Raw genomic sequence first — 15,358 nt, forward strand, 5'->3', positions numbered from 1 at the left:
GAATGGGGATGCGGGGGTGGCTCTTAATGAACTGGATGTTTGAGTTTGCTAGCACACGGGAAGCACTTGGGACTTAAAAAGCTAGAAAGCAGGGCTACCTACTGCTTGACATCACAAATGGATGGGCCCTTCTAGCGTTTATTATAGAGTTTCAATAACATGCGTTTAATAGTTAACATGGCCACATTTTTGAAGTGCAATATAAATAGTACTTACCAATTTAGACTGCAGTCTAGATGTCAAATATTTAGCCGAAGTTACCATGTCCTCCTTTCAGTTAGTACAACTTTACGTAGAGCATTCGCGATGCTTCCATTGAAAGTTTTGCAGCGAAAATGTTGTTGATAAATTTGCCGCATGGCCACTTCCACTTCCTGTTTGCGAGCTTTGAGTTCCTGCAGGACCCATTTGCATGCGCAGCTGCACAGTCGTCCGGGGGCCCGACATTTGTCGCCGCTTCGCCCGTCGCTCCTCCGCCCCCCTAGGAGCCACATCCTTCTGGCATTGGCCGGATGACACTTAGCTCATGAATTGCAAAAAGCCAATTTATAAATGCAAATTATTTCCCCCCTCCCAGCCAGCGGCTGCAGATCCCAGCTGTCATCTCTCCATCCCCGGGATCCCAGCACGGCAATTGCATCCTATTTAGAAGACCCCTTCTGGTTTATGTAATTTGATTTATACATATTTTTATTATATTCCATTAGGGCGAAACTGCAATTTAAAAGCCTGGCACTTTTTGCACTCTTCCATAATCCAGTTGTTTCGTCAGGAAGGGGCCGTTGGCAAATTTATATTTACACTTATATTACTAACATATTTGTTTCGTTTTAAATGTTTCTCCTTGGTTTAAGGCCATCGTGGTTCATTTTTCATTTCTTTCAATTCTAACAAAGTTGCGAAGCTGTCGTGCCAACTTTTTCTGTCTGTAATACATTTACATACATTTTTCAGTGGATGCCAAGGCGGCGCAACAAGTCGTTTTGGCGGCCGCGCATGAGGATGGGGGCGTGACCAGGGGCACCGCCAACGGGGACGTTGCCACGGGAACAGGAACCGGAAGTGCTCCTGGGACAGCAGGACACGCACCGCCGTTGCAAGTGAGTATTGTTCCATGCTATTGGGTACGGTAATAAAAGGTCAAAGGGTACTACGTATCTATCCATTATTGTTATTGTGGGCGTGTCACTGGCATGCCCATAATTGCATTTAATGGCACACTCCACGTCGCATACACTGATGAACGGATATGGCGATAGCGAGGAGTACTTTTCGGTTCCTCTGTTCACTCCGGCTGATTTGTTTTTCTGTTTGCTGTTGGCCGTTGTTCTTCCTGATGATGATGATGATTGTCATCGGACTGCTCTCTTTACGTCCGGCGTTTGCATACGCAATAATCATGATGACAGTACGGGATAGAGGGAATAAGCCATTGATGCACCGTCAGAAAGTAGGGCTTCGAAGTGAAAAACAGTTCTTGTTATTTCCAAAAACTATTAAATCTATTCTATGCAACTGGATTTTTACAATAATTTGACACGAAGTGCCAACCAACCAACCACAGCACATCTCAGTTTAGGAAATCCAAATTCTCTTCATTTTTTTGAGTACATGTGTGCTCTACAAAATGCTCTAAATGAATGTGTGCATGGAAATGAATGAAATAGAGTGGATGTGGCTGGCAATGGGAATGTATGCGGTTGGGTGCCTGATGACCAGTGACAGTCAACGAAATGCGAACTGTGGATCCTCGACGTGAGCATGGACGGAACTGTCCGGACAGAGGGAAGATGACACGATATGCTCACTAATCAAAAGTTACCCAAACCATCCGTATTGCGGGCAGTAATCAAAACTGGAGCCACGTGGGAATCCCCCTAAACTTGAGCGGAGGCGAAACCCATACGTATTTGGCTAAATAGTTGCTCCCTTATGCATTTTAAATTAATTTGCCTGTCTGCTATTAGGGCAGTGTTATAATTAATGATTTTTTGGTGTGGGCCTGGCTTAGGGGTAATGGCCGTAATGCATAATAAATGCCGTATGGGAGGCATCAGCTAATGGAAGTCAAGCTACCATTGTTCACATGGTGGAATTTACATTTTGGGATGCGCGGTATGCTGTGCATTTTGCTCTCATTAGCCGCTAGGGACTCGCTAGGGTCCTGGTCCTCGAGCTGGCGCACTTTATGCGCACTTCCTTTGGCTGCCCGATTGGGGGCTTTTATAAATCGATTTCGTTGTGACGTGGTTCCGGTTGGACAATGCGTAAAGGGGGGATTATACCGCAGACCGCCGTGTTCTAGTTGGTCTCATGTCGTAAACTTTATGCAATGCCCAGCAATGCATTGTGTACTTCCCCTTGTCGCCATTTCTAGCCACGAAGGGAACACAATCTGTGCAATTTTCTTCGCATTATCTGCACACAGAGAAAAAGTGTCTATATATTTAACTATATTAATATGTGTATTCAAATGATTTTTTAAAATCTATCTTGATGTGGGAGGTATAGGACTTTTGTATGGTTCACTTTAAGCTTAAATAAATAAAAAATATCTAACATGAATGAGTGTACTATACTGAATATTAATATATTTTCACTGTGCCATAAAACAAAGGGTGTAAGCAGGATCTCTGGCAGCTACAACAGAACAACATATAATAATGGGTTTCATATTCCGTCTTCCATTGCTCGTATGTGGCTGGCCCTTTTGGGACCAGCAATGCAATGACATGCAATTAAATAGTTCCACCATGGGGTCCCACCCTGCGTATACGTAATATGTGACTGGGGACTGCTGTTGGTGACCTCAGGAGGACAAAAAACCGCAAGACTAACCACCTTTTTATCTATCCAATCTCCCACCACAGCAAATCCGCCAAAGCTCCAAAGACAGCACTGGATCCTCCGATTCGGACAGCTCTTCGGAGGATGAATCCCTGCCTAACACCACGCCCAATTTGCCCAGCGGCAACGAACCTCCGCCAGAAAAGGCTCAAAAGGAAACGGAGGCCGGAGCAGAGATTTCAGCTTTGGTCAACTATGTTCAGCCGATTCATTTTAGCTCTTTTGAGAATGCAGAAAGTAAGTACAATGGCTAAGGACTTAGTATTTATGATTAAATTGTAATACCAACTCCTTTAGAAAAGAATCGGTGCTACGAAATGTCTTCGTTTGATGAAAAACAGGCGACAACACTGTTGAAGGAGCGACCGATTGAGTTTGTGAACTATAACAAACACCAATTATCTCGTGTCTATCCGGCGGGCACTCGCTTTGATAGCTCCAACTTTATGCCGCAGTTGTTCTGGAATGCCGGATGTCAGCTTGTGGCACTTAACTTCCAAACCCTCGATCTGGCCATGCAACTCAATTTGGGGATCTTCGAGTATAACGCTCGGTCCGGTTATCTACTTAAGCCGGAGTTTATGCGCCGCTCAGATCGCAGATTGGATCCCTTCGCGGAAAGCACTGTGGATGGCATCATAGCAGGCACAGTATCAATCACTGTTTTATCTGGTCAGTTTCTCACGGATAAGAGGGCGAACACTTTTGTGGAAGTGGATATGTACGGTTTGCCAGCGGACACGGTGAGAAAGAAGTTCCGCACCAAAACAGTCCGGGATAATGGAATGAATCCACTTTATGACGAGGAGCCGTTCGTGTTTAAGAAGGTGGTTCTCCCCGAGTTGGCGAGCATTCGAATTGCAGCATATGAGGAGGGTGGCAAACTCATTGGTCACCGCGTTTTGCCCGTAATCGGTCTTTGCCCTGGTTACCGACATGTAAATCTCCGATCTGAAGTGGGTCAACCAATAGCCCTGGCCTCTCTTTTCCTGTGCGTGGTGGTCAAGGATTATGTGCCCGATGATCTTTCCAACTTCGCAGAGGCGCTAGCTAACCCGATTAAATACCAAAGTGAGCTAGAGAAGCGCGATATTCAACTGTCTGTTTTGACCGACGAAGCCGAAGCGCTGGGCAGTGCGGACGAAGATCTCTCCAAGTCGTGTGAGTAAACTGCATTAGCTGTTAAGCGTAGCTCCACTTACCCACATCGAATTGCGATTTTAATTTACCTACTTTTCTTTCTACTTTTCTTTTTGGTAACGTTTCATATAACTTTCGGTTGTACTTTTGGATTTTCGGATTTGGTTAAACCGACACCACAAACACTACCCAACCCACAATCCACTACCCACCACCACCCACACTCCCACACTGAAAACGGTTGACGGACACACAAACTGCACAACCTATAAACCTCTTCCCCTGCCCACTCGATCTGCTCGATTCTGTCTGATCCTCCAGTCGTTTTCGTCCAAGTAGGTGGCCAAAAAAAGGAGCTGCGTCCGGTTGAATCGCTTGCGACTTCGCCCAAGCATAGGCCGAGTATCTCGGCTGCCGCAGCAATGAGTGTTGACGTTACCGTGGATCGGACCGATGGCGGAAGGGGAGAAGATAGCGTCTCTATTGTGGCACCATCAATACAGCATCAGCACTCCCTAGACCAGTCCGTAAGCACCTCCATCCGCCAGGTGGAGTCCTCGCAGTTTGATGTGGATCTTGTATTGGCGGAGCCGCTGGAAAAGATCTTGGATCACAAGTCCGTCAAGGAAAAGCGTCTCGAGATGGAAAAGAAGCTGGAGTCGCTGCGAAAGAAGCATGACAAGGAAAAGGTTAAGATCGCCGGCCAGAAATCCAGTCCGTTAGAGGGCAAGAAGCCGAAGTTTGCCATAACGAATAAGCTGGTGAAGCGGCTAAGCAACAAGAGTCTGTAAGTGTTTGGGCGGGGCGTTAATCAGTGGGCATGGCACTCACAGATGACGCCATTGAAATTAGTAATTGTCTCTCTCCGCACAGCGAGCCTGGTATAGAGATCCCCGCCTGCCCTCTGGATCTGGGCGATAGCAGCGAGGAGAGTGCAGCCGCGGATGCCGGTGAGGACTTAGCCGGCGGGAGCAGCAGCCTGGATGGCAGAACTCAAGAGTCGCGATTACGCAGTGCCTGCCGGGAGTACACTTCCCAGTACCGTGAGCTGCAGGAGAAGTACCATGAGGCTATTTACAGTGCAGCCGAGAAGGTGCTGAAGACATCGCAAACTGGTCAAACAAAGCAGTTAAAAGCATCTCTAGACAAGGTCACTGGAGAGGTTATGCACCAGCTGCAGGAGGCACGCCGCAACGAGGTTAAGAATCTGGCCACCGTGCACCGGGATCGTGATGAGCTGATCAGGTGACTTGCGTATTTCCTCCCCTCTTTCACATTTGCTAATCATTTCGATTTCTTCTGGCAGAATGAAACGCGAGGTGGCAAGCTCCGTTGTGGAACGTGGCGTAGCTGAACGTGTGCGGCTGAAGCAGACCTTTGACCGAAGAACGGATGAACTTCAGAAGCAGCACGACTCAGTGCGCAATGCCCTGGCAGAACACCGCTCCAAGGTAAATCCGTGTGATCAATTTGATAAGAATATTAATCAAGTCGTTTGCCACATATTTCCAGGCTCGTCAAATTCTCGACAAGGAGGCAGAATCGCGAAGCTGTGTATCCAGCAATGGCTTCTTGGTCCTCTTCCATGGACCTCATCACCACGGCTGTTCGGGTTCCGGCTCGTCAGCCTTATCAGGCAATAATCTCACTCTAAATCTGGACGCGGGGGCTGCCGCTAGTCATTCGGCCATTTCGCCGGCAAGGTCGCACAACAGCATCGCAGCAGCGGCCGAGATGAAGACGTAAATGGGCCACGTCCGTCAAGGTTTTTCTCCCCGCCCAAATTATCCCTAGGATTAATTGTGGTTCTAAAGTTGTTAGTCTTCAGTATTTACAGCAGAAACATAGAAATGAAAAGTCTTCGTAGAATATAAGCAGTGGAGGAGTAGTCCCTATCCTCCTACACCTATTTGACGGGAACTGACCTCGATTAGATCTTAGGAACTTTGGCCCTTGGCATTGTAAATCCCACTGTTAAGGGGAATCCAAGCAAAACGCGTTTTCTAACTGAACAAACTAGATGTAAATCTATCACATGTATGATGTACTTGTAGTGTAACTGTTGACGTATCCGTACTTTACAGCACTTTATCTGTATACTGGACGGTGTATTTCTATGGTGTTAATGGAGGTTGATCCATCACCCCCGTCAAACCGTACGGTTTCTTCCTATTCGAACTTCGCTGAAACTCTGAGTGTCTAATTAAGCAAGCAAATGTAACAGAAGCAGAAAATAAGTATAATTTATTTGTCTATACGAAGGAGACTGAGTGCTCCGTTTATCTAATGCTAATTGTGGTTGTGTGTATTTTACATCAGTTTTAATCGATATAATTTATACAATTAGTTTAAGCCTCTCACACAAACTGTGGATTGAATCTCGTGCGCACACAAGGCGGATGCTAGAGCGGATGCCAAAGCACAAGTCTAGGCCAACAATTAGTCATTTATTTCTCGGTTGGTTGCTATTTATTCTTGATTTAGTCACTATTCTTACGTTTACCTAGTCGTTACAAAGCTCCAATAAAATTCTATACGGATTGTTTTTCCCACTTACACCAAATATTTTACTTTATACCCCATTCAATTTCGATTCAATGCATACACACACACGCACAGACGGCGTCGCACACAACCTACAACACCAAAAATAACGAAATACGATCGGCGATTTTGCAGTTTGCGGGAGCTAACAACATACCGATCTGGGTTACCCTGAAACTGTCGACTTGTGCCACTTTCTCAAGACAATCAAACAATAAAATATGCAAATTTATTGAGTGTATTTAACCTATGTTGTAGACCAGACACCACTCCTTAGGTAATCAAACAAAAAATAAGAAAATAATCAAATAAACCTAAGCTGCCTTGTAACAAAATCCAAAATTCAAACATAGCCCACAACATACATATGAGTACGTAATCTAAACGAACACTATGAGAGTAATCAAAACAATGTTGAAAATACATTTCACTGGACGGCAGAACCACCTTAAATGTTGTAATTCCCATATTTCTAACTCAAGAACCGACTCATGATCTTCCTCAAACCGAAAGGACGGGCCGCAGCTCGCTCTGTATCGCTCACAGTTGGTCCCCTTACTCCCGATTGATGTTGTAATTTTTGATGTGTGCGTGTTTCGTAGATTTCGTATAACGAATGTTCCACAAGATACGATATATTCACCTAGCAAACAAGCAATATTCAGAGTATGGTATCTAGCTGCTGACAGTATGTACGTGTGTGTTTCTCCAGTTGTCTATTGTCTATCTCACTCGGTGTCTATCTCTGTGTAATTGTGCAATTGGCTTAACTTATCCAATACAGCAGCATAAACATTGTAACAACTCAGCAGAAATTTAAATAGTTTTGGTGTTGTACGTATGTAAGCATTTCTCGATCGACTGTATCTGCATCCGTATCCGTATCTGTGTGCTGTCGATGTTATTTGCTATCCCTACCTTTAATGTAGTAGTTGCATTATTATCCGCAGACCATTTCATTTGCATGCCACCCCTCCCACCTCGAAACCCGAAAAACCCACACCAAAAACAGGCTTTAATCGATGTTCGTTGTTTGCGTGTGTTTGTTAAACTAAGTTAACGATAATGTCATAAACTTATACGAAAATGAAATTTAAATTGACAAGCAAAATCGGTGTCAAACACCAGAAAACCGAAGGACAGCATAAGATTTCGAAGGAAAATTGAATAAAAACGAAAATACAGAAAAGAGGAGGAGCTAAATATATTTCGAGCAGAGCAACAAACGAATTTGTTGTTGCCTATAACAAATATAGTTAAATAAATGTTTAGAATTACCCTAGCGTTATACATAAATCTACATAAATATTGAGGAACCGAACCCATTGTTGCAATAATATTGCCGAGGCACATATAAAATGTTTACCGAATCTAAACTCTTGATGTTAGCAGGAACCTAAGATAAAGTTTTCTTAAATATAGTAAAATGAACCCAAATTAATATGATACAATAATATTCAAATGAATTGTTCCTGTGTTTAGTCCGATTTCTCGGTAATGTTTCTATGTCAACGCCTTTTACAGTTTGAGAAGTTGTGAAGTCTCGCTTTTTCTGTTTCAACATACTTTCACTGCTGCATACTTTCAGAATGATACTTTCGCAGTTTGACAAGCACTTGGTCAAATGTTCTTTGTCGGTCAAAAGTTAGGCCTTGAAGATTTTTTGAACTGATATCGCCAATTGAATTGTGACTCGCACATCCGGAATCAGTGATTCGGTTTTTGCAACTTGATTTCTAGTCAAAGTATACTTTAAACTCAACTCTTCACAGACAGTGCTACAATGGAGTACGAAAGTTAATTCAATGATTAATGACAAGAGCAATCCAGTAAAAACTATCCACATTGTTGTTGTGATCCGCAGAAAACCCGAAATAAACGTTAAAAAAGAAAAATTAATTGTTCTAATTTTTTTAATATCGTCTTATTCCTATTATATTACGAAAACTTTAAACCTTACATCTAGGCATCCCGATATAGTAAGCTTGTTAAAATAATGTAAGCTGAGTAAGATTTGGAGTTACAGAATCACCGCTGAAAGCAACACACAGCATCAGAAATATATAACGTACACCCAACATTAAAATATATCAAATTTGAAAACTTCGCTGTAAAAATAATTTCAGTCAGTAGTCACTTGTAGCAAAAGTAAAAACATGAAAACCAAAAATAATTAACACCGCCTACGTAGTTGGAAGAACAACCAATATCAAGTTAACTATCACTATAATGCTCAAGATTCTGAAACTCCCTAAGGCACCATGGGCAGACTTATTTTGTTGGCTGAATCAAAGCATTTGAACAAATACAAGGCTGAGCAGTGATCCTACAGCCATGCCACAGCTCAAAGCAGCTGCCATTATCGACGAAGCCAGCTCCTTTTCGTGCTGCTTTACGCTTTTAGGCGCCATTATAAGTAGTATGTTGGTAAAATATCCGTTGGACAAGGCAAACATTACCATCATCGCTATGAAAGAATAGTCGTGTTTTACCAAAACGGGCAGAAAGCTGTGTTCGCTGGAGTTTGAACAAAGGAATAACGGAACAAACGCCATGCGCACTACAATAAATAGCAGCGAAGTGTTCTGGTTTATTGGTCGCTCCATCCAGCCAGCAAACAGACGACCAAAATAGTCACCGCAGTTAAATATCAGGTAGTTCACGACAGGCAGGAAATAAACATCTGTAAGAAAACTGTTTATGAGGCACGAACAAATGGAATAGGTTTTATGTTTACCTGTCCACACGCTGTGGCCGTACTCTGACTGCATTAGCACTGTAACTGCCGGATAGACAGACAGCGTGGTGGTATAGAGGAGCGCTAGGGAAATGGCATGCAGATAGATCTTTGACATGACCTGACGCAAAATAGGCTCGAGCGGCAAGCCCTCGGCGTTTCCACTCCGGTTGTGCGAGGGCACTGCCCGGATGACCTTGTACTTGTCGCCACCTTCGAGATAATACCTAAAGAAAGGCTTTCGAGCCAGGATTACGTAGCAGACAATGCAAAGCAGGATGAGCACTCCTCCCACAATGAAGAAGATGAATGCAGTGGTATTGGGACCCGTGTCGAATGCAAGCACAAGAATGAAGGCCAGGGCTGTGAGGATACCACCAAGAGCCTGCCCGCTAACCACAGCGGTGATAAACTCGGAGGGAAATAGCCCTGCGACTCCGTAGAGGGCTCCCGACATTGTAGCCGCAGATACTATATAAAATAAATATTAAGTAAACACTCAAGGAGTACTTAACGGTACTCACTATTTAGCAGCACCACAATGATGAGTGTGATTAGAAAAAACTGTTCCTGCCACGTGTCTGTGTTGATCTCCACGAAGCCAGTTGTAACCCCGAAAAGGATGAGGATCATCCACAGCGTTCCTAACATCTTGGTGCGCAGGGAGACATGGTGTCCGAAAATGGCGTTTAGCAGCAGAAATGTAGTCCCGGAAATAGTGGCCGTGAGAGCTAAGTCGCAGGTGAAACTCTTCTGCAACGGGGTGAGCTCTTCGTCCAGGTCGGTGTTATTAATCGATGCATTCCGGAACTTGTACTTCCAGTACTGAAAGAGAAGCAGACAGGGTTAAAGCGTAAGTCAGCGGAAAACAAAGAAAATCAAAAAAGAGAGTTATCGCTTGAGTGTGGGTCGTAGAAACGACGACAAAGCTGATAAGCACCGCGCCTTAGAATTGCGCTTGGCCCAGTTGTTCAGCTGTTTGGAATAAATATGTCCGAAGTTCAGTTAAATTAACTAGGATGCGGGTGCGGAAATTTCCACTCCACTTCCACTAAACTCACATCTTCCGCAGTCACAAAGAAATTCCACGGGGTCATGGTGCCAATGCCCAGCAGGTAGAACACGAGATAGGTGAAGAGGCGTCCATTGGCGGGTTCGTTGGACACCAAAACTACCTCGTCCTGCTGGCGCTCCATGAGACATTGCTCATCCGCATAGTGGTCCTGCGGACGAAAAGCGGGAACGAAGCTGCCCTCCGTGCCCAGAATCTCGTCATCCTCGTCCTGGGCGTCCACCAGTCGTCGTGTTTCACTGGTGCCTGGCATTGCCACTGAATTGCACTACTGTTCTCTACGCAGTCCTTGGTATTCATCAATTTACAACACCTCTGACGGATTATTAAAAGCAGTATTTGTGGAGAAGTATTTTATAACTGAATCTGCTGCTGTTTAGTTTCATGTATCATTTAGCACGGACGAACTGCGTAACATAATTAATTTGTAAACAACAAAGCAAGACATTATACAAAAAATATCGATGGCTTATCGACAAGAATCGATTAAATGAATATATCTAAGATATCGCACTAACGCCACAAAACCGTTCACCCAAGTTGGCAGCCCTTGGCGCGAAATGTGATGGGATTCAAACTGCATCTTAGTTTTTCGCATGTCTCTCTATTTTGGAGGACTGTTAAATTGGATTTCATTTGCAAAACGAGCGTAGTATCCACCTCAAATCGTAATTTAATTGGCAGCCAGAGCAGCAACAATAAAAACACCAATATCAAGCAGATGCTAGAGCTGAAGATGAATGAACGCAATTTGTATTTAATCAATAAGCACGCCCCGCAGTGTTTTAAATCAGCGCACAGCTTCGTTTTACGGCTTAGCGCCATTCGCAGGATGCGATCCGCCCTCCACCCCTCGCCCATCGATCGGTTGCGAAATTTTAATTGGATTTGCATTCGCGATCGTCCCGAAACCGGTTAACACATGCTCCTTCCCTCTGGACATTCGTTTCCTGACCCCCTCACTGGTCGGGACATAAATTTATTTTTAATTTACTTATGCGCGAATTTCCGATCTCTGCCCTGCGGTTGTTTGATTTGCGAATTAAACTGGAGGGGGCCTTCGAGGAGGAGCATCCTCGTTAGCGCTGTTGCCCAGGTGGATGAGTCCAAGGATCGAGGGGGCTTCTCTTCCGTCTTCGATTGTCATCGCTGGGCTTGCAAATTAGATTAGTTCATAATGACCAGGTGGGGGTTTCGCATCCCAGCGAGAGGCGTGTCATCTCATTAATTCCGTAAAAATGCTGCCCCCACTCCATGAGCCCAATCAATCTCCCGATGAGATTCTGATTCCCCTGCGCAGGCCACACACTCTGCCTCGGTCCGGCAATTTAAAAATCACATTAAATTAGTCAGCAAGAAATCACCACAACGAAACCATCAACAAATCATCTCAAATTAAATTCATTCAGAGAGTGGAAGTGGATGGGGATGTTGATGTGGATGGGCTGATGGTCTGATGAGTAGCCAGTCGGCTTTAGCAACTCATCTCCCATTCATGCCAACGGGTAGCACTACGAGATCGAGACTCGGCTCACTAGCAGACTTGGCAATTAATAAAAATGTAAATTCAATTAAATTTATATGACAGCTGGCTGTCAGAAGAGCTCAAATTAAAAATTACTAACAAGACCTGTTCCGCTGAGTTCGCCGTACTTCCCGTGTCCCGAAGAGCTACTCGACGAAAAGCCTCGGGTGCAGGCCACGCTTAATTAAAAATCCAACAACTCCAACTCGCAGACGAAGATGATGAAGATTGGGCTGCGGATATGGATTCCATTCGCCCTCTCTGCATGCTCTACACTCCAGGTCCGGGCAAATCTCATTTGCCGGACTTCAATTTGAGTGACGTCCTCCGACCACCCGAGGTGATCTGGTTCTGGTCTCCTCCGAAAGATCTCTGTCTTTTTGGGTAGCCAAGTGGCAGTTGGCTGGAATGCTTGACAGCCGCCGTTTAGCAGGAAAGCTGACGAGGGATACATACACTTAATATTTACAATGTCAACGCAAAAATTAATATTACTTAAGAATTAATTTATCCCGTATTAAACATAGGGGCACATTGCAATATATTTCGTTATTTTAACAGGTTTCTGAACGATAGGCAATCGTGAGCTTTTTTCTTATCTCTAACAGGTGGATCAAGCACAAAGATGAAAGGATTTCACTAATAGCTGGAGCCCTGACCAAAGATTCCAGTTCCGACTCGGCAGTGCTGAAGGACCGCCTAGTAATTAATAAATTAAAACAAGCCAACACGCACATGACATCGATGTTGCATTAGCGGGAGGAAGCAGAAAATTAGCTGAGAGGTACAATTAGGCGGGCCAAAGGATAATCAAATGCTGATTTATGGCAATTTGCCGCCAACTTTGGATCTCCCCTGGAAACCTCCCTCGCTCCAACTTCCGGTGCCAGGAATTAACGAACGTCAGCTGTGTGAGGTCCTGGCGCTCCGACTGACCCTTTTCGAGGTTCTGTTGCCTTCGTGTGTGTGTGAAAATTAGTAGCTAATTTGGCTTGTCATCATTATCATGTGTTGTGCAAACATTTGTCTGTCTGGCTGACGTGGAGAGAGGTTCGGTGGATGGGATCCGCTGAGACCGTCGGCAAAACTGAAGAGCTCCAAACCAAACAAGCCGAGCATGACTGGGCATGGGCTTTGCTGTAGGTAGCCACTCCCCTTTCCGCCTCTCAGGGGGTTCACATGGACTTTGTGGGTTATATGGTAAATTGAATTTCATGGCATTTACATGGGAGTAGAGTGATCCCAAATGAGACCTCCCAACCAAGATCCCCTAACCATTAAAATCAATCAAAGAAATTGTGTTTTGCAAGGTTTGAGTTACCCTAAAAATAAGCAAATATAAATAAATACCAACAGTAGGGTTTAAAACACAGCATGGAAATCTTAAGTAATAAACGTAAAACAGAAAAGCTTTCTTTTTAACTTGTGTTAAACAGGACTGATTGAAAAAACAAACACAAAAATCATACACGCATAAATGAGTTGGTGTTCATTCTTTGTAGACGAGTGCTTTCAAGTAATTAAGCATTTTAGACGCAGCCAAGCGTGGTCCACATTCATTGCCGTATTCAAGAAGCTAACAATTTTGTGATCTGTCCAATTAAGAGCGCCATTCTGCATATTCATGATCCGCTCGATCAATAATTGTCGATCGGCCAGATTGACCCACGGCCTACTCAAAGCGGTATCTTTGGGGGCGTGTCTCGGTATTAAACGTTATTCAAAATTATGCAAATGAAGGCGGGACATGTCAAAATGATTAAGTCTTGAATGCTGCGAGACAGCCAAGGAAGAGGGTCGAAACGAAAGACTTAGGCAACGAACTCGTTTTGCCAAAAAAACCAAGAAGAACGAGGGAGATAGACAATCAGGGGGCGAACAATGCCGTAAGTTAGTTCATAATTCACATTCAATCGGTTAATGCTAATCAAATTAATTAATAAGCCGCCTAAGCAGTACTTTGTATTTTCGGTATGATTAATGAGGCAAGGTCCGTGATTTCAGTTCTCAGGCAGTTAGCAAAACTCCATTCGCGATTTTTGGCTAAATATATGCTTCGAATTCGTTTCCGCCCCAGTTCAAGTTCAATGACGCCACCAAAATGCGAAAATCGGCGAAAAGGTCACTCTAATCAAGTGTCTGACCTTAAGCGAACGTTTTTGCCAGATAATGCAGCAAATGAATGGACCTTAATCACATTAGAAACAATTTCCTTCGATTCGGACGTGAGGAGGCCCCTAAATTGATGGCAATTTTAGCGAGGGGAAGTGTGCAAAATGAGAAATCGATTTTGATTACAAGCCACAGAAATTGCAATCAAATTTATCCGAGGGCGTGGCTCCCGCTGATTTGTTCTGCTCTCCGAAAATTCGCGGAAAACAAATACAAATCGAAGCTTACACGAGTCGAGTGTGTAAATTTACCTCCACTCAGCAAACTGTTCGTCTGCATTAAAAAACCCGCCACGTTTACATATCAATTTGAGTGGCAAGCAGTCTGCTTAGCTGGCCAGAAAATAAATTACAATATATATGTGTACCCAAAGAAAACTTAGGCTCCTCCACACGCGAATTCCCGGGAACGTGCAAAATAGTTTTTCGAGTCGTGGCGCTAATCAAATTTAGAAAAAATAAACCCGAGCACCAAGGATCCGATTGCGATATGGCGGCAGCGAAACTTATTCAATTACCCACTTTGGGTCCCATACGCGTTCAAATTAAATTATGCTGCACCAACAACAACAATGGCCGGTATACTACAGAACAGAGCAATAACAACTATGTTGGCCGTGGCTATTACAGCCATAAACCCGACAAACACGAATCGCGTGCAGAAACAATTTAAAAAACAATCAGCTCTGCCAATGGCACCGTAAAATATATCAAACGAGCGGCCAGATCCCCGGCCTCAAGCATGGGGGCGGTAGGCATCTGCAACTGGCGGCCACTTTAACACTACCCCAAAATGGTAAAAGTTTAAGTAAACAAAAGTTGAGTGGAATGCTCGAAGATGGAAATACGCTATTGGTAGGGAAATCTAGTAGTTGGCTATATCGAAAACGAAGGGGATCTTATCACTATCAGCTTATCAAGAAAATGCTAACCACTAAATGCTTAGTTTCTGTATATTTGAAAAAGATAATTACTTATTAATCAAATTCATCTTTATAAACATTTCCTATTGCAATGATTTTAAAATCACACCACTTAAATTCATATTTTTGCTTTATATTGCTTCCGACTGCTCAATTTTGTGCACTCTTATTAATTAATTAAAGCATATTCGACAGTCGGTCAAGTGTGAACTGCTCACTTTTCTGGTCCCCTTTATGCGTTTCATTTTGATTTCATGTAAATTGCCTGTCGGGGACAACAACACCAAACACCACCAAAGCAAGAACACAGACGGCGGCAACAGCAACAGCAACAAGAAACCAAGTCAATGAACAACCTCAAACTCCACACCAACACCAACAAGAGGCAACTCTCTTCGA

General features: G+C 43.9%; 2 protein-coding genes across 6 annotated transcripts in view; one reads left to right on the forward strand and one right to left on the reverse strand.

Annotated features, from left to right (window-relative positions):
- LOC117150921 (1-phosphatidylinositol 4,5-bisphosphate phosphodiesterase classes I and II) overlaps window positions 1–6,543 on the forward strand; it is a 40,302-nt gene extending 33,759 nt beyond the window's left edge. For 2 of the 5 annotated variants that reach the window (XM_033318076.1, XM_033318077.1), the window contains exons 11-17: window positions 955–1,100; window positions 2,871–3,084; window positions 3,145–4,008; window positions 4,309–4,774; window positions 4,840–5,232; window positions 5,294–5,438; window positions 5,500–6,543. In XM_033318076.1, the coding sequence (XP_033173967.1) occupies window positions 955–1,100; window positions 2,871–3,084; window positions 3,145–4,008; window positions 4,309–4,774; window positions 4,840–5,232; window positions 5,294–5,438; window positions 5,500–5,733 (2,462 nt within the window). In that variant the 3' untranslated portion in view covers window positions 5,734–6,543. The remainder of the gene's footprint in view (window positions 1–954; window positions 1,101–2,870; window positions 3,085–3,144; window positions 4,009–4,308; window positions 4,775–4,839; window positions 5,233–5,293; window positions 5,439–5,499) is intronic. The other 3 variants (XM_033318080.1, XM_033318079.1, XM_033318081.1) reach the window with 3 other exon arrangements.
- A 1,883-nt stretch (window positions 6,544–8,426) lies between these two features.
- On the reverse strand, window positions 8,427–10,798 carry LOC117150924 (equilibrative nucleoside transporter 1). Its single transcript, XM_033318086.1, has 4 exons — window positions 10,330–10,798; window positions 9,793–10,093; window positions 9,269–9,739; window positions 8,427–9,214 (listed from the first exon to the last, which is right to left on the reverse strand). Exons 1-4 carry the CDS (start codon window positions 10,591–10,593, stop codon window positions 8,820–8,822), a joined length of 1,431 nt encoding a protein of 476 aa, XP_033173977.1. The 5' UTR covers window positions 10,594–10,798; the 3' UTR covers window positions 8,427–8,819.
- Window positions 10,799–15,358: the final 4,560 nt, after the last annotated feature.

This window comes from Drosophila mauritiana, chromosome 2L, assembly GCF_004382145.1.
Source record: "Drosophila mauritiana strain mau12 chromosome 2L, ASM438214v1, whole genome shotgun sequence".
Taxonomy (NCBI): Eukaryota; Metazoa; Arthropoda; class Insecta; order Diptera; family Drosophilidae; genus Drosophila; species Drosophila mauritiana.